At 42.4% G+C, this 19,151-nt stretch overlaps 1 protein-coding gene across 10 annotated transcripts in view; it reads right to left on the bottom strand.

Annotated features, from left to right (window-relative positions):
• kmt2ca (lysine (K)-specific methyltransferase 2Ca) overlaps nt 1–19,151 on the bottom strand; it is a 424,137-nt gene that overhangs the window by 4,990 nt on the left and 399,996 nt on the right. For 8 of the 10 annotated variants that reach the window (XM_068008355.1, XM_068008402.1, XM_068008375.1 and 5 more), the window contains 5 exons: nt 13,012–13,154; nt 11,392–11,560; nt 10,596–10,712; nt 6,567–6,640; nt 3,888–3,996 (listed from right to left, as the gene is read on the bottom strand). In XM_068008355.1, coding sequence (XP_067864456.1) covers nt 3,888–3,996; nt 6,567–6,640; nt 10,596–10,712; nt 11,392–11,560; nt 13,012–13,154 — 612 coding nt within the window. The remainder of the gene's footprint in view (nt 1–3,887; nt 3,997–6,566; nt 6,641–10,595; nt 10,713–11,391; nt 11,561–13,011; nt 13,155–19,151) is intronic. The other 2 variants (XM_068008384.1, XM_068008442.1) reach the window with 1 other exon arrangement.

Raw genomic sequence — 19,151 nt, 5'->3', positions numbered from 1 at the left:
TGCTACCCTCCAATCTTCAGGCACCTCACCTGTAGCGGTGGATGATTCAAATATCTCTGCTAGGGGACCCGCAATTTCCTCCCTAACCTCCCATAACGTCCTGGGATACATTTCATCAGGTCCCGGAGATTTATCTACCTTGATGCGCGTTAAGACTTCCAGCACCTCCCTCTCTGTAATATGTACACTCCTCAAGACATCACTATTTATTTCCCCAAGTTCCCTAACATCCATGCCTTTCTCAACCGTAAATACCGATGTGAAATATTCATTCAGGATCTCACCCATCTCTTGTGGTTCCGCACATAGATGACCTTGTTGATCCTCATTCAATGAGATCACGGCAGATCTGTACCTCAACTCCATTTACCCACCTGTGATCCATATCTCTCGATACCCTTACCTAATAAAAATCTGTTGATCTCACTCTTGAAAATTTCAATTGTCCCAGCATCCACAGCCTTTTGAGGGAGAGAATTCCAGATTTCCCCTACCCTTTGTGTGAAAAACTGCTTCCTGATTTCACTCCTGAATGACCTAAGTCTAATTTTAAGATTATCCCCTCTTGTTCTGGATTTCCCCTACCAGAGGAAATAGTTTCGCTGTATCTATTCCACCTAAAATCCCTTTATCATATTAAGCACGTCCATTAAATCACCCCTCAACTTTCTAATCTTAAGGGAATACCAGCCAAATTTATGCAATCTGTCCTCATAATTTGAGCCCTGATATAATTCTGATGAATGTGCACTGTACTCCTTCTAAGACCAATATATCTTTCCTGAGACAAAAGCAAAATACCGCAGATGCTGGAAATCTGAAATAGAAACAGAAACAGAAAATGCTGGAAATACTCAGCAAGTCAGGCAGCATCAGTGGAGAAAGAAACAGAGTTAACCTTTCAGATCGAAGATGAAAGGTTTCCTTCCCCACAGATGCTGCCTGACTTGCTAAGTATTTCCAGCATTTTCTGTTTTTATATCTTTCCTGAGGTTCGGTGCCCAAAACTAAACGCACCACTCCAGATAGGGAGTGACCCAGGCTCTGCACAACTGAAGCATCACTTCCTCACTTATGAATTTGAACCCCCATTGAAATAAAGGCCAACATTTCATTAGCCTTCTTGATTACTTTTTGTATCTGTGCACTAGCTTTTAGTGATCTGGGTACCTGGAACCAAAATCCCTTTGCTCGTCCACAGCTCCTAGTCTGTCACCCCTCAGAAAATGAAGCAGTCCGTACCCGCATGCAGCAAGACGTGGACAACATTCAGGCTTGGGCTGATAAGTGGCAAGTAACAGTCACGCCAGACAAATGCCAGGCAATGACCATCTCCAGCAAGAGAGAGTCTAACCACCTCCCCTTGACATTCAACGGCATTACCATCGCCGAATCCCCCACCAACAACATCCTGGGGGGTCTCCATTGACCAGAAACTTAACTGGACCAGCCACATAAATACTGTGGCTACAAGAGCAGGTCAGAGGCTGGGTATTCTGTGGCGAGTGACTCACCTCCTGACTCCCCAAAGCTTTTCCACCATCTACAAGGCACAAGTCAGGAGTGTGATGGAATACTCTCCACTTGCCTGGATGAGTGCAGCTCCAACACTCAAGAAGCTTGACACCATCTAGGACAAAGCAACCCCCTTGATTGGCACCCCATCCACTACCCTAAACATTCAGTCCCTCCACCACCGGCACACAGTGGCTGCAGTGTGTACCATCCACAGGATGCACTGCAGCAACTTGCCAAGGCTACTTCGACTGCACCTCCCAAACCCACGACCTCTACCACCTAGATGGACAAGAGCAGCAGGCACATGGGAACAACACCACCTGCACGTTCCCCTCCAAGTCACACACCATCCCGACTTGGAAATATATCGCGGTTCCTTCATCGTCGCTGGGTCAAAATCCTGGAACTCCCTACCGAACAGCACTGTGGGAGAACCTTCACAACATGGACTGCAGTGGTTCAAGGCGGCGGCTCACCACCACCTTCTCGAGGGCAATTAGGAATGGGCAATAAATGCCGGCCTCGCCAGTGACGTCCACATCCCATGAAGGATTAAAAAAATTAAGAATACATTCCAATTTGTCTTTCTCGGATCCAAAGTAGACGACCTCACATTTCCCACATTGAGCTCCATCTACCCAGTTTTGTCCGCTCACTTAATCTGTCCATGCCCTTTTGTAACTTCCTGCTCACATCCACACAACTTATTGTGCCTCCTAACTTAGTGTAATCTGCAAACTTGGATATCCAACTCACTATTCCTTCATCCAAGTAATTAATATATATGATGAAAAGCTGAGGCTCCAGTACAAATCCCTGGGGTACTCCACTTGTCACATCCCTGCAATCAGAAAATGAACCCTTTATCCATACTCTGTCTCCTCCCTCCCAACCAATTACCAACCCATTGCACAAGACTGGCCACATCAGACAAAGGACTGGATACATAACTTAGTCGGGTCTTCCTTCTGCACTGAGTGAACTTATGCTTAAACTATTAAATCATTTCAGTCAAAAATAAGGGAAATAATGGGGACCATCTTAAGTTGTTTTTGTATTTTTATGTTATGTTTTGTTCCCATCACTTCGAGGAATTAAATGTACAATGGGCAACTGGACCAGGTGGCATGAATACTAGAGTCCTAAACAAAAAAAAGAGACTTTCTGATTACGTTTTTTTTTAGGAACATAGGAATTGCTAGATGAAAAAAGTTAAAGGTCCATCTAGTTTGCCTTGTACCATCCTGGTAGTCGCATGATACAATAATGACAGAGCTGTTGACTAATCATAGCAATCAATCTCTATCAATTAGTCTACAACAGAGCTAGACATGAGGTGAGGAAAACCCCAATGAAGAGGAATTAAATTGTTTGATTGAGGGCAATCGTATCAATATCTACCCGCACTTTCAGAAGGCATTTGACAAAGTTCCACATGGAAAGAAATTAAGGAATATGGAATATATTATCTATACAGACTGAAAACTACCTTAGCAATAGTAAGCAAAACATGGCAATGAATGGAAAAAGCTTGGAGGGACAGCAACAATTGGGAGTTCCACGTTGATCTATTCTGTTTCCTGTGGTTCACACCATTCATCAATGGAGAGGATATGTATAATATTATAAACTTTGCTGATGGTGAGATAAAGTTCTGTGGCCATGTGGACAAGCATTTTGAAAATCTGACAGCATTCAAAAGGTTATGGGAAAACAATGCACGTGGCCAAGGAATGAGTGATTGATTTTAATGTAGAGAAATGTAAGATAATACACATTGGTAAAGGTGGAATAGGAAATGCAAAAAGGTATGATAAGGTGGGGAAGTAGCCACTTCATGGACTATCCTTAACAACACTGATGACCCCCCAGGGTCAAGATTTTCCAGTTGGCTTTATTTTGATGCTGGAGGGAACCCATTTATTTAAAATGTAAAATAATAGTTGGAAAATCTAGACTTCAATGTCTAAATTAGGGGATGGACAAGTGTTGTGGGAGGGAAGTCCATGATAAAATGGACTCTGGATGGAGTGGGCTTGAAGGGTCTAAAGGCCTTTCCTCACCCTGGACTTGTTATGCTCTTATCCTAATAGGGGTTCAACTCATAGCCTAACAAAACTATATACCTAAATACAAATGTGACTCAGAACTTGCTCCTTCTTATTTTCTAATTCTGTCTCTCTAGGTCCTTCTCCAGTATCAACTGCAATGATGTTTAATTCTGTAACCAGCAAGTTACCTGTAGGTACTACGGTAAATGCAGAATTGGTTGACTTTATTTTATTTCAGCTAAGTATTGTTCAGTTTTATGCACAGTAGAGGCTGTAAAGCAGGCCTAATGAAGTGTTTTGCTTACAAGATGGACCCACCTCCTCTCCTTTTTGGATCCTACGGTTGGAGCTGATGATTATTTTGTGCCCTTTCTCAAAGGTCACCACCTCAGCCACACAATTTGGTGCACAGGAATGATTAATATATCTGAAAGAGATTATAATGTATATCAGATCACCAGAAATTGTTGTATGAATATGAAAGACAAAATTCAAAGTGCCCCAGTGCCCATAGCCAGTAACTGAATATAGGGCAGGTCACAATAATCTTATTGGCTGGACGTTCAAGCTGGCTGGTTCTTTTATCACAAAGATTTTTTTATCTGTGGGCTGAACTTCTATGCTAATTTCTAAGTGGAATTTAAATAGAATCATGTGATCAAAGTAATGAAAACCAACTCTACACATACTAGAATTTTTGGAGGTACATATACACAAATGAATAGGCTGTCATCCCAATGAGGTAAAACCACTGGGGCCCTGCTCTTTTACAGAAGCGCCATGTCCACATCGATGTTGGGAGGGCAAACCCTGAAAGAAGAAAACGTTAGAAAATCCCTTAGATTTAGGAATAACCCCCAATTCAGAGCATGGGACTTTAAGTCTAATTTGTGTTAGTCATTAAATGACTAGTACTGCTACAAAGGGAATGTTTCTTCTATCTTCAAGTCCTTTTTTCAGAAAATCCAAGGTGCTCGTTCAGTCATTTCAAAATCCTAACAGATACCTACTTTGGTCGAGTCACAGAGCAGCACCTTGTATTCTCAATATCTAGCAACCAGGGAGCTGTTTGACTAGCACTAGTTGGTGCCACTGGAATGGAGTTGTCCCTCAGCCACTGAAGAGGTTAAAGACCAGATCTGCACCAGGTTTGCTCTATGTAAGCCAAGGTACTGCATGGCTGCGGCTGGAATCAAAGAAATATTTGAGAGAGACATCGGTCAGAGGTCACGCCCTCAGGATGTGATAGGACTGGAATTTACCAGAATGGTAGTGGTGGAAACAGGTGCCGGATGAGGTTACTGTTTTGATTCTTTTCAGAACAAATAGGGGAAACAAACACAAACAAACTCCATCTTGGCTTCAGGATCGACTAGCTTCAGAGGCTGGGCGCTGCCTTGCGCTAGCACAACTGTAAGAGCTATTGTGATTTCTATGTTGGCCAATATTGCTGAAGCAGAAGATTGATGCTTCAGATATTTCTGCTCCAGTGCCTTCTGAGTTGCTGCAGAATGTGATGCAACTGATGCTGAGCCAACATAGGAGAATGCCAGATTAATGAGATGGAATCAAAGGCCATGTGAACCCTGCACTTCTTTTAGACAAATCAGACATTCATCACAATCTGTTGCAGGATGTGTATCTCTGGAAATCTGCAGTGCTGGTAGACAATCCGAGTGGGTTGGCTACTGGAAAAGATTTGTGGCAAACTGTACAGATCTGGACACCAGTCACTGGCATGACCAAAGGTGAGCACAAATGAACAAGATTAATGACCAACATCACTCTTGACTAAAGGTCCAACTGATCAAGTGAAATGCAAAAATAACAAAACTGAAAATTAGTGTTGATCATTTGGCAAGTCAAAAACCTAAAGCGTAAAAAACTCAAAAAAATTAAGACCAATAATCATAAAGTTGAATTAATTTGCTAAAAGAATAAGAGTAACTTTTTGTCGTCGTACTAACATAAGGGACCCGTCCTGATGAAAGGAACAAAGCTACACTTGCAGAATGATGTTCTGAATACACAGTGGGGCAGAGAGGACATGAACAAATTCTTGAAAGGACAGTGACTATTGTTTTTTTGTTGTTGCCCTGTTTGAATATTTACATGTTGAGATTGAACAAATGTAGAAAATCATCATGCATAGCACGCCCCAATACTCTGCCTTATTTTTACTTGGTATGAGATCATTGACTCTTTAAAGTTGACATTGGTTAGGAATTGGTCTCTGCACAGTTACCAGGCACTCTCATGAGTTAGGTGGTTTCCAAGGAAAGCTTCAAGAACTTCTTCCAATGATCATTCACCAAATACTAATTGCATTTCCACTTACAAAGGAGCAGGTTGGCATTAAATTCATTACAGATTACCTTTAAATTAGGACTGGCTTCAATGTTCAGAATAGTGATTGTGAACTGGCCTTCCCCAATCCTCAAGGAGTGACAAATATTTGGGGCAATCTTCCAGGTGGGCAGTCGAAGCAATCACATTAGGGACATTCAAAATGGGGCTGGATGCTATTATAGGAGAGTTAGCATAGGAGATGATCTTTGATGGGCCAAATGGCCTTTTCTTGTCCTTATGTTGGTAAAACAAAAGATTCAATTTTTTTAATTCAGTAATACTGCCTCCAGTTTTGAAGAGGTCACAGACACCATGCAATTTTACTTCAAGGCCATAATATGCCAAACACAAGAATGCTGTGTGATTTAGTGCTTTGTAAGTGGCGCCATTGTAAAATACTATATGACGTTTAAAAGGCTGGAACGTAGGAAAGAGCAGCATCTATCTCTTAATGAAAATAGGTAACTCATACAAATGCATTCAGAGCACTCAAAGTATTGCACACCAAATACCCTGAAGAATGTTAGCAATTCGAACACTATAACGAAACAAAGACATGAATCTCTGGTTTCAAGTACAAGATTGGGGGGGGGGGGGGGGGGGGGCGGGAAGGATTCGATCAGATTTTTTTTCCCCAAAAACACCCACCTTGCAGGACCTCCTGTCAATGTTGCATCAATAACATGATCGTTGTCAATGCGAAACATGTACACTCCACGGTTCTATAAAGAAAGAAAGAGTAAGTGCTACTTGAGGTTTTACACAACAACAACATCTTGCATTTATATAGCGCCTTTAACGTTGTAAAATGTCCCAAGGCGCTTCACAGGAGCGATCAAACAAAATTTGACACCGAGCCACATAAGGAGATATTGGGACACGTGACCAAAAGCTTGGTCAAAGGGATTTAGGGAGGGAATTCCAGAACTTAGAGCCTAGGCAGCTGAAGGCACGGCCATCAATGGTGGAGTGATTAAAATCGGGGATGCGCGAGAGGCCAGAATTAGAGGAGCGCAGAGATCTCGGAGGGTTGTAGGAGGTTACAGAGATAGGGAGGGGTGAGGACATGGAGGGATTTGGAAACAAGGATGAGAATTACACAGACACTATCTTAAAATACTTCTGCTGCATTACTTCTACTACACCCTAAGCTCACTACTGTGAGAAATCTGCAAAAGCAAGAAAAAGCCTTTTGAGCTATTCCTATTATGGGGGACTATCAGCAGACAATGGGAAGCTCAACAGATGTTGCAACTTGAAGAAAAAGTCCATTCTCAAGTCCCATTTCCATTTAATGAGGACGGCATCCTTGCATTATCTAGTTACTAATGTTGATTCATTTGCATTTTTCCACCTGCACAGGAAAACCAAGTTTCAAAGTTACTCACCATTTACTGACAGCTGGCAGTAATTGCTGTGGAGAAATAGTTAGCGGCCATTTGTCACCTGATTACGATGTCACATTGTTGGGATGAAACTACATGGAAATCTAGACATTTTATTTTTTTTTAAAATAAGTTTTATTTCTCATTTTTCACCTCAGTGCAGGATTGCACTTAATACACAGAAAATGCTCCCTCTTTTTATATAGATTTTTTTTTAAAAAAGGTACAAGATTCTACGTGGAATAAAAAAAGGTTAACCCTTATCACTATTTCAAGTTAAACCCCAACTGCAGGAGAAAGGGGCACAGGCAAAAAGCAAGTTCAGGATTTATGGCAGTCATGCAATGAGTGATAAATGGTCTTCTGGTTAAGGTAGTTGAAGCAAAACCCTGGAGTCTTTCAAAAGGCAGTTAGATGTTGTGAGGGGGAGAACTGTCTGGTTCTATGGGAGGAAGGGACCAAACGCTTTGCTCATCTTCACTTATCCTTGATAAGTCTGCCTGTGTTTCCCACTGAGACCAGAGTCACTCCAATGCATTTAAGCTTGGAGTATAAACGAGTGTCGCATCATACAATGACATAAAGCTGGTGACAATCACAAAGCAGTTAACGGCTGCTCTTTGTAAGTCAAAAACATTCACTTAGGAATGTTTGCCAGGTGCAGATGAATTAATAAACAATTAATTCATTGCCTCCAGTGCAGGCAACTGGTAGAGTGTTGTGTTGGGTATAAGTTGTTTTCTTAGAAGCTAGACTTCCTTTAAATCTTTGTGGCGAGAACTTTTAAGATGATAGCAATAATAGTTGAAGTGCAGCACTCATCTTCAGTTTCTACTTTTCTTTCTCTCTCCCTCTTTCTCCCCTCTCATTTGAAAGAATATAGGTACAGGCACCACTCCAGAACATGACCACTGAATCTAGGTTGATACTCCTTTACAATACTGAGGGTGTGCTACATTAGTGGTGATGTCATCACGTCACCTGCTTGTTCTAGTGCTTCAGATGAATGTTAAATATCCCAGGGCAGTATTCCAAAAGGAGCATGGAAATCTATGCATGCACTGGCCGACATTTCCCCTCCTCCCCAGGACCACTAAAAACAGATTGACTGGTTATTCAACTCATTGATGTGGGATTTTGATGGGCACAGAATGACCATACTACATAGCAGTAAATGCACTTCAAAGTATAGTCATTGGACTTTGAGATACCTGAGGGATGTGATAAGACATTATATAAATGTAAGTCTGCCTAACTTAAGTGGGCCTACGATACAACTGATATAGTTCGACAGATCTTTCCCAAGAACATACAGAATTCTGCAATATGAGGGAAAATTTTGTTCTTGCTGCTCATATATACTGTCCAACAAGCCTTTCAGTCTCAGTTAAGACCCATACTGACATGAATAGAAGACTGGAGCATTTTCAGGCTTCATAGCATTATGGTGAAATTACTGGATTAATTGCCATAAAGAAAACGTTTTTTTTGGAATTATTTTCGTAGTTATTTCTTGCATTTCTGGTTAATGTACCCGTGAGGCTACAACACACGATTGTGTGGACTCCACTCCAGAATATAGAGCTTTGCTGATTTTAAAATGACAACTTGACAGCTTATAAAAAGGTAGCTTTGGCTCATGCTTTTATTTGTATTAATGGTGTTAGAATTCATTCACAGTGTATAACGTGGATTTAAGGGTATTTTTTGCTGTTAGTTGATAGTTAAGATGAAGAATGAAACCAAATTTACTGTCACAAGGAAACTCATTTTTATTCACAAAACACTTAGCCAAAATAGATGGACAGATGTAAAAATGGTTGACTAATAACTATAAGGGATAATTTTACAAATTTGTGCAGAGCTTTGTTTAGTGGGAGCACACGTCAGGCATGAAGGTCAGTGGGTCCTGCAGGGTTTTCTGTTTATTAAAATTAATTGATTAAATTACTGTATTGTGTATAATTGAATTCACTGAAATAATTGGGATTATGCAGCAAATACATCACACTATATTCTGGAGTGGAGTCCACACAATTGTGTGCTGTAGCCACATAGGAACATTAAACCAGATATGCAAGAAATAACTACAAAAATTCCAGAAAAAAAGTCTTCTTTATGGAAATTATTCCAAAAGTTTGGCTAGAGTGTCATGAGAAGCAACTAAAGATTACAACCACGGGGAGTAATCCAACATCATCCAATTTTAAATCCAAATAAAAGTATACCAAACTGTTAAGCATAACTCACAAAGCCAAAAGTCATGAAACCATCATTCTCTCAACTTAAACACAACTCAAGTAAAAATATACTGCTTTTCTTTCTTTCTTCAGAACCATTTTTGATCTAATTCACTGTTACGGAGTGGTAAGAGAAGCAAGGGGATTTGCCTTTGTGCCTCATCCCTGTTCTTCACTCTGCCTGCCTCTCTTGACACAAATCAATCTTTTTGTCCACAACAGCAATTTGTTATGGTTTTCAGAACCTCTTGGGAAAGAAAAAGAAATACAGAAACTGCTGGAAACACTCGGCAGGTTGCTCAGCATCTGTGGAGGGAACAGATGCGTTATCGTTTCAGGTGTGGACGCTTTGTCAGAGCTGAAACATGAACTCTTCTGTTCTCGCCATAGACGCTGACTGACCTGCTAAGTGTTTCCATCCTTTCCTATTTTTGAGATTTCCAGCATCTGAGGTTTTTGCTTTTCAGAAGGGATGGGAACAGGCCAGGAATGGCACTAAAGCATTTTTAGGTGCTGTTTATAATCATCAAGGCTACCCTTCACAGTGATATCTCTGCAAAGAGTGTTTTCCCCCCAACGTTCTACCTGAAAACAGTTAACTCGCTCTGTAATTTAGACAGAGTGTAAAATCCTGAAGTAGATTAAACCTTCACCACACAACGCTTTGAGAACCTCTATCTAAAGAATTTAATGTCTAACCCAGTGTGAGCTGCAACTCAGGGGGAGGGTAGGGGGAGATCCAGACTGATGAGCTAAAAGTTCTCTTTGCAGGCTGCAAGAATCTTAAACAAGATGAGTTTGGAGATCAGGATGAAGGAAAAATGAAAAAACAAACGTGCAGGGTTGGAATAGATTTTTTTTGTCAAGCTACAGGAGCAAGCATGAATAATTTCAATCATGCCCACCGAAAACAGAAAATGCTATCGCCTAATAAAATTTAACACCGTACAGCTATTTATATAGCTGTTTTCTATTCCACGTTTACCTGTCGACATGTGTGAGCTGCATCAAAACAAGGTCCAAAACAACGAACAGTAAATGCATATAGTTACCTGCGATTCGTAAAGTTTCTCCCGCCTGTTAGCCACTTCATTACGGATGATTGTTCCAATGTATTCGATGACCATGGTATGTTTCTCAATGTCTCGTGCAGCATACAAACCAAGACCCTGAAAGAAAGTCATGGCAGTTAAAACATTCTTGCAACTTATCTAATTATGACTTCACAGAAAAAAAAAGCAGAATTTTTGGTCATGAGGCCCAACAGTAAGGAACTACAGTAATGTTTTTAGTAAACTACAAATAGTATCTACTTGAACAATCCATGGAGTCAAAGAGACAAGAAGGCAAAACTGTATTTTTGAAACTTGGCTTTGAAGAATTACATCGATCACAATGCACTGAATTAGCACGGAGAAGAAAAATCGGGCAGGGTGTAAAAACAGGCTGCCGTTTCACGTTACTGGCGAAGATCAATTTAGATCCATGATCTTTCCTGATATGAATACAATTGTTACTGCTGACACAGCACCTGGAAGCTCTTTTTTAAAAACAAAACATAATAAGCAACAACACAGAATGCACGATTAATGTTGCCTTGGTAACTGGCAACAGATATTGTGAAGGTTTTTATTTAAATTAAACAAACAATTCAGGATAAATTCCTACAAACTCTTCCCCCATGAGGAGGAGGACTGATCCCTCGTCTCATCACTTTTTGGCCCTATGCATTGCCGCTCCAATGGACCGCACCATTGTAAGCACTATAATCACAGTAAACTCTTAGCTGCAGTATTTTGTTTTAATTTTTAAAAATAGCTTGTCAGTTTTCATTAACAAAACACTGACCTGGATCCGAGAACGGGCCAGGTACACATTAATCTTCCATTCGGTCTTCATTTTGCGATATTGAGAGGATTTGGAATGAACAAATTGCTTGCTATAAGGTGCATTCAGCTCTCCCGTAACTGTGCTCTGAAAAGACTTGGACGTACTGGTACTGTTCAGTGTGTGCGGCCTAGCAGGATTTGGCACAAAGAGAAAAGAGAGGGGGGAGAAAACACAAAAATTCTGAAGTTCCTTTTGGTCAATAGGAATAAAAAAAGTAAACAGCCAGAAATATTTTTCTTTTTTGGGAAGCAGAAAAGAATGAAAACAGCACATGTAATGGGCAAAGCTGAGCAACTCAACCAGCAAGTACACATACACAGCCTTACAAAGACATGGTTTCTAAGCAGTAGGGGTGCAACAATCAGCTAGGAACCATTAATTTACTAATAATGTTTTATAATTGTCAGTTTGACTTTTTTTGTTGAGGGAGAGAAGGGGCTGTTTACAATAATGCACAAATGTTTTCAGCCATTTCAATTAAATTGTCATTCCTTTCTTTTTATCCCTAATTTTTTCTCTCCTTCAAAAAAATAAATAAACCTGGAACTTTATTATAAGTGCAGTTTTTGGCACAGGGTGCACTTCAGGGTATTTTTATCTCTATCTCTTCACTGAAGGGTTTGATATCGGAGTGATCAGCTATTCAACTGCAGATATCTTCCTTGATCCTATCCTATCTCCATTTGTGTAGTGGAATCAATAGTCAAAATGGAACCTGTATGAAAATAACCTAGTGACAGCCTGCACAATTTTGGAAGGGGTACATGCAACTTTGCCATCATGCTGACTGTGCTTTGGCCAGTGTGGGTGGGGTCAACAGTGAAATCTTCAGAACTTTCACCTCCCCTTTACTCAGGACACTCTGGGGTGGCTGATTATGGATCGTCAGAATGCCAATATCTTCAGCCCTCAGTTTCACCAGTCCTTCTGAATGGGATTATAAGTGAGGTGCCACTTAGGAAAAGCAATTTTAAAAAAACAAAACAATTTAGATTAAAAAAAATTGAAGAATTACATATGCAGGCCAAGTATGGGCTATTATCAGAATATAAATTTAGACAGAGGATCGTGTTGTGTTTGTTGAAGGGCAAAGTTAGAAGAATTTATTTTCCACAGCCAGAGGTTATTAGAATATGGAATACATTAAAGCTGATTTATTCACAACACTTAATGAAGAATTTAGATAACCACGGGTGAAGAAGCACATTACAAGGTGCAGGGGATTAGGGCAAGAGTTAGATTCCAGTGTGCAGCCTGCAGTGACCACAGGCAGGATGAGCCAAAAAGGCTCTTTCTGTGTTTAAATGTGTGATTTTATGTTGGAAATACACTATGTATGGCTGACTACTAACTGTAACATATCAATGAGAGACAGGGAAACAGGAAAAACCATTGCAGAAATTATTTGACAACGATGAAATTTTTGGCAAAGACCAAACAAAACAGATGCATCAATAATCTGTATTTTGTTGTTGCACCCCTTAGTAAACAGTTGGGAAGACATGGCACAGCAGAACAGAGCAAGCAATGCGATCTGCAACCCTGGGCTGTACAATGTGAAGTCGAAAACAAAAATACCTTAACACAAACCTCTTGACATGGGTACTCATCTTGGGCTCGGACCGGGCACTGCCTGAAGGATTTATTGCAAGCGGAAGCTCCATCAGTGGATTGCGACCGTAACGAAACACGTAGTTTTCACAGTTCTCTACTCCAGGTAGCTACAATAAAACAATTCAAAATCAACAATAAGTTGCACAAACTCAGCCAATTCCCACTCAAATAGCAATTGTAGAACACTTCTGTTATCTCTATTACAAAAACCCCCCACAAAATAACCATCAAATATATTGAACTTAAACCAAGGATTGAATCGAGGCTTAAGAAAATGGTCTTAATTGACAAAGCAACATTATTTATATAGCGCCTTTAACATAATAAAACATCCCAAGGCGCTTCACAGGAGTGTTCTCAAACAGTATTTGACACCGAGCCACATAAGGAAATATTAGGACAGGTGATCAAAAGCTTGATCAAAGAGGTAGGTATTAAGCAGCGTTTTAGAGAAGGAGAGCGAGGTAGAGAGGCGGAGGGGTTTAGGGAGGGAATTCCAGAGCTTAGGGCCTAGGCAGCTGAAGGCACGACTGCCAATGGTGGAGCGATTAAAATCGGGGATGTGCACAAGGCCAGAATTGGTGGAGCACAGATATCTCGGAGGGTGATTGGGCTGGAGGAGGTTACAGAGGGGCGAGGCCATGGAGGAATTTGAAAACAAGGATGAGAATTTTAAAAATTGAGGCGTTGCTGGACCGGGAACCAACGTAGGTCAGTGAGCACAGGGGTGAACGGTGAACGGGACTTGATGCGAGTTAGGATACGGGCAACAGAGTTTTGGATGAGCTCAAGTTAATGGAGGGTGGAAGATGGGAGGCTGGCCAGGAGAGCATTGGAATAGTCAAGTCTAGAGGTAACAAAGGCATGGGTGAGGGTTTCAGCAGTAGATGAGCCGAGGCAGGAGCAGAGATGGGCGATGTTAAGGAGATGGAAGTAGGCGGCCTTGGTGATGGGGTGGATATGGGGTCGGAAGCTCATCTCAGGATCAAATAGGACGTTATGGCTGCGAACGGTCTGGTTCAGCCTCAGACAGTGGTCAGGGAGAGGGATGGAGTCGGTAGCTAGAGAATGGAGTTTGTTGTGGGGACTGAAAACAATGGCTTCGGTCTTCCCGATATTTAGTTGGAGGAAATTTCTGCTCATGCAGTACTGGATGTCGGGCAAGCAGTGTGAAAAATCAACGGCAATGGAGGGGTCAAAAGAGGTGGTGGTGAGGTAGAGGTGGGTGTCATCAGGGTACATGTGGAACCTGCATTGTGTTTTTGGACGATGTCGCCGAGGGGCAGCATGTAGATGAAAAATAGGAGGGGGCCGAGGATTGATCCTTCGGGGACTCCAGAGGTAAAAGGTGCTGGAGTGGGAAGAGAAGCCATTGCAGGTGAGTCTCTGGCTACGACTGGATAGATAGGAATGGAATCAGGTGAGCACAGTCCCACCCAGCCGGACGACGGAAGAAAGGCATTGGAAGAGGATGGTGTGGTCAACCGCGCAGGCTGCAGACAGGCCAAGAAGGCCGAGAAGGGATAGTTTACCACGGTCACAGTCACATAGAATGTCATTTGCGACTTCTAGAAGGGCCATTTCAGTGCAGTGGCAGGGGTGGAAACCTGATTGGAGGGGTTCAGACATGGAGTTGCGGGAAAGATGGGCACGGATTTGGGAGGAGACAACATGTTCAAGGACTTAGGAGAGGGGAGGTAGGAGAGGGAAGGGAGGTTGGAGATGGGGCAGTAGTTTGGAAGAACAGAGGGATTAGGGGTGGTTTTTTTTGAGGAGGGGGTGATGAAGGCAGATTTGAAGGAGAGGGGACCATTAACAATATCAGCTAACATAGGGGCCAGGAAGGGAAGTTGGGTGGTCAGCGGTTTGGTGGGAATAGGGTCGAGGGTGCAGGAGGTGCATCTCATGGACAAGATGAGGGGAGGGCATGAGGGGAGATAGGTGAGAAACTAGAGAAAGATGCGAGTTCAGGGCTAGGGTAGGGGGGAACCGTAGGGGAAATTTGGCTTGGTGGACTAGGGAAAGGGAGGGAAGCAGCTGAACAGGTAGTCTCAATTTTAGTGACAAAGAAGTCCATAAGCTCCTCGGACGTTGTTGGAGGTGAGGGGGGAGGGGTTTAAGAAGATGGTTTGGAGTGAAGAGAAGCCGGGTATTATCTTTGCATTCCAGGATATGGAATAGTAAGTAGTTTTAGCAGAGGAGAGCAGGACCTGATAGTGCTTTATGTGATCCAGCCAGAACTGGCGATGAATGGCTAAACCAGTTGTCCGCCATAAACGTTTAAGTCTGTGTCCCTTGGACTTAAGGGAGTGGAGATGAGGGCCATACCAGGGGGAACAGCCGGGGTGAAAGAGAGTAATGGTTTTAATAGGGACAAGGTCATCAAAGGTGGAAAACCCAATCAAATACAAATTTTGAAGTTCACATCTTAAACCTCAAATTTCTCTTTAATATAACCAGTGATCAAAAAAAATTCTTCTTTTAGCTGTAGACCTATAATTTCAGTCTGCAATTGAAATTACAAAACCCTTTAAGAAAAGTGCAAAATAATGGAAACACATCTATCTTCTATCACAATCATTTGTGGTCAGAACACCAAGTGTGCAATTTTCAGCCATACCATATGACTTTAATGTATACTGTAGTTGGATCTTTAGAATGGGAGATTGAAGGCTTTCTTCTCATGGTTGAGATCATTCCTCCACAATTTTCTTGGTTGTCTTTTACTGAAAATGTTGGCCCAGAATTTGCTAGAGTGAGGCATCTCGCGACGTGCCCCATTAGTTAAGACATTTTCCCTCACCCTTCAGCTCGAAAATTTTTTGCAACGCCGATTGCTGGGAATGTGAGCTGATAACAACGTGGTGAGGGTAAGGGGGCATCTGGGACCTTAGTGAACGACAGGATCAACAGTCCATCTCCTTAACCACTGAGGTTTAAGGATTGAAAAAGAAAGATTGGATTAGATAGAGATTAAAGAAAAGAGACAAAGGAAAAAGAAAAATTTCAAAAATTGAAAATTTTAAAAATCTCTAACATGCGCTAATAAATGAAAGTCAGTATGGATTTGTTAAAGGAAAATTTTGATTGAGTTCTTTGATGAAGTAACAGAGAGGGTTGATGAGGGTAGTGCGGTTGATGTTGTGTACATGGACTTTCAAAAGGTGTTTGATAAAGTGCCACATAATAGACTTGTTAGCAAAATTAAAGCCCATGGGATTAAAGAAGCAGTGGCAGCATGGATACGAAATTGGCTTAGGGACAGAAGGCATAGAGTAGTGGTGAATGGTTATTTTTTAGACGAGAGGGAAGTTTTTTTTTATTCGTTCATGGGATGTGGGCGTCGCTGGCGAGGCCGGCATTTATTGCCCATCCCTAATTGCCCTTGAGAAGGTGGTGGTGAGCCGCCTTCTTGAACCACTGCAGTCCGTGTGGTGAAGGTTCTCCCACAGTGCTGTTAGGAAGGGAGTTCCAGGATTTTGACCCAGCGACAATGAAGGAACGGCGATGTATTTCCAAGTCGGGATAGTGTGTGACTTGGAGGGGAACGTGCAGGTGGTGTTGTTCCCATGTGCCTGCTGCTCTTGTCCTTCTAGGTGGTAGAGGTCGCGGGTTTGGGAGGTGCTGTCGAAGAAGCCATGGCAAGTTGCTGCAGTGCATCCTGTGGATGGTACACACTGCAGCCACAGTGCGCTGGTAGTGAAGGGAGTGAATGTTTAGGGTGGTGGATGGGGTGCCAATCAAGTGGGCTGCTTTGTCCTGGATGGTGTCGAGCTTCTTGAGTGTTGTTGGAGCTGCACTCATCCAAGTAAGTGGAGAGTATTCCATCACACACCTGACTTGTGCCTTGTAGATGGTGGAAAGGCTCTGGGGAGTCAGGAGTTGAGTCACTTGCTGCAGAATACCCAGCCTCTGACCTGCTCTTGTAGCCACAGTATTTATATGGCTGGTCCAGTTAAGTTTCTGGTCAATGGTGACCCCCAGGGTGTTGATGGTGGGGGATTCGGCGATGGTAATGCCATTGAATGTCAAGGGGAGGTGGTTAGACTCTCTCTTGTTGGAGATGGTCATTGCCTGGTACGAATGATACTTGCCACTTATGAGCCCAAGCCTGGATGTTGTCCAGTTCTTGCTGCATGCGGGCTCGGATTGCTTCATTATCTGAGGAGTTGCGAATGGAACTGAACACTGTGCAATCATCAGTGAACATCCCCATTTCTGACCTTATGATGGAGGGAAGGTCATTGATGAAGCAGCTGAAGATGGTTGGGCCTAGGACACTGCCCTGAGGAACTCCTGCAGCAATGTCCTGGGGCTGAGATAATTTGCCTCCAACAACCACTACCACCTTCCTTTGTGCTAGGTATAAGAACATAAGAAATAGGAGCAGGAGTAGGCCAATCGGCCCCTCAAGCCTGCTCCGCCATGCAATAAGATCATGGCTGATCTGATCCTAACCTCAAATCTAAATTCATGTCCAATTTTCTGCCCGCTCCCCGTAACCCCTAATTCCCTTTACTTCTAGAAAACTGTGGATTTCTGTTTTAAATTTATTTAATGATGTAGCTTCCACAGCTTCCTGGGGCAGCAAATTCCACAGACCTACCACCCTCTGAGTGAAGAAGTTTCTCCTCATCTCAGTTTTGAAAGAGCAGCCCCTTATTCTAAGATTATGCCCCCTACTTCTAGTTTCACCCATCCTTGGGAACATCCTTACCGCATCCACCCGATCAAGCTCCTTCACAATCTTATATGTTTCAATAAGGTCGCCTCTCATTCTTCTGAACTCCAATGAGTAGAGTCCCAATCTACTCAACCTCTCCTCATATGTCCGCCCCCTCATCCCCAGGATTAACCGAGTGAACCTTCTTTGTACTGCCTCGAGAGCAAGTATGTCTTTTCTTAAGTATGGACACCAAAACTGTATGCAGTATTCCAGGTGCGGTCTCACCAATACCTTATATAACTGCAGCAATACCTCCTTGTTTTTATATTCTATCCCCCTAGCAATAAAAGCCAACATTCCGTTGGCCTTCTTGATCACCTGCTGCACCTGCATACTAACTTTTTGATTTTCTTGCACTAGGACCCCCAGATCTCTTTGTCCTGCAGTACTTTCCAGTTTCTTGCCATTAAGATAATAACTTGCTCTCTGATTTTTCCTGCCAAAGTGCATAACCTCACATTTTCCAATATTGTATTGCATCTGCCAAGTCTCCGCCCACTCACCCAGCCTGTCTATATCCCCTTGTTGGTTTTTTATGTCCACCTCACTCTCTACTTTCCCTCCCACCTTTGTATCATCTGCAAACTTTGATATGTTACACTCGGTCCCCTCCTCCAAATCATTAATATAGATTGTAAAGAGTTGGGGACCCAGCACCGACCCCTGCGGAACACCACTGGCTACTGGTTGCCAGTCCGAGAATGAACCATTTATCCCAACTCTCTAAGGAGAGAGTTGGGATGACTCCAGCCACTGGAGAGTTTTCCCCGATTCCCATTGATTTCAATTTTAATAGGGTTCCTTGGTACCACACTCGGTCAAATGCTGCCTTGATGTCAAGGGCAGTCACTCTCACCTCACCTCTGGAATTCTGCTCTTTTGTCCATGTTCGGACCAAGGCTGTAATGAGGTCTGGAGTAGAGTGGTCCTGGCGGAACCCAAATTGAATATTGTGTTGTTCCCCAGGGGCCAGTATAAGGACCACTGCTCTTTTTGATATATATGGATGACCTGGATTCGGGTATAGAGGGTGTAATCTCAAAGTGCGCAGATGACACAAAAGTCGGAAATGTAGTAAACAATGTGGAGGATAGTAACAGACTTCAGGAGGACATAGACAGACTGGTGAAATGGGCAGACACATGGCACATGAAATTTCATGCAGAGAAGGGTGAAGTGATACATTTTGGTAGGAGAGGCAATATAAAATATGTGGTACAATTTTAAACAGAGACCTAGGGTTGTATGTACACAAATCTTTGAAGGTGGCAGGACAAGTTGAGAAGGCTGTTAAAAAAGCATATAGGATCCTGGTTTTTATTAATAGAGGCACACAGTACAAGAGTAAGGAAGTTATGCTAAACCTTTATAAAACACT

Source organism: Heptranchias perlo, chromosome 2, assembly GCF_035084215.1.
Source record: "Heptranchias perlo isolate sHepPer1 chromosome 2, sHepPer1.hap1, whole genome shotgun sequence".
Classification (NCBI taxonomy): Eukaryota; Metazoa; Chordata; class Chondrichthyes; order Hexanchiformes; family Hexanchidae; genus Heptranchias; species Heptranchias perlo.
Note: the sequence above shows the minus strand (reverse complement) of the source record. Positions and strands in the feature narration are given on the sequence as shown.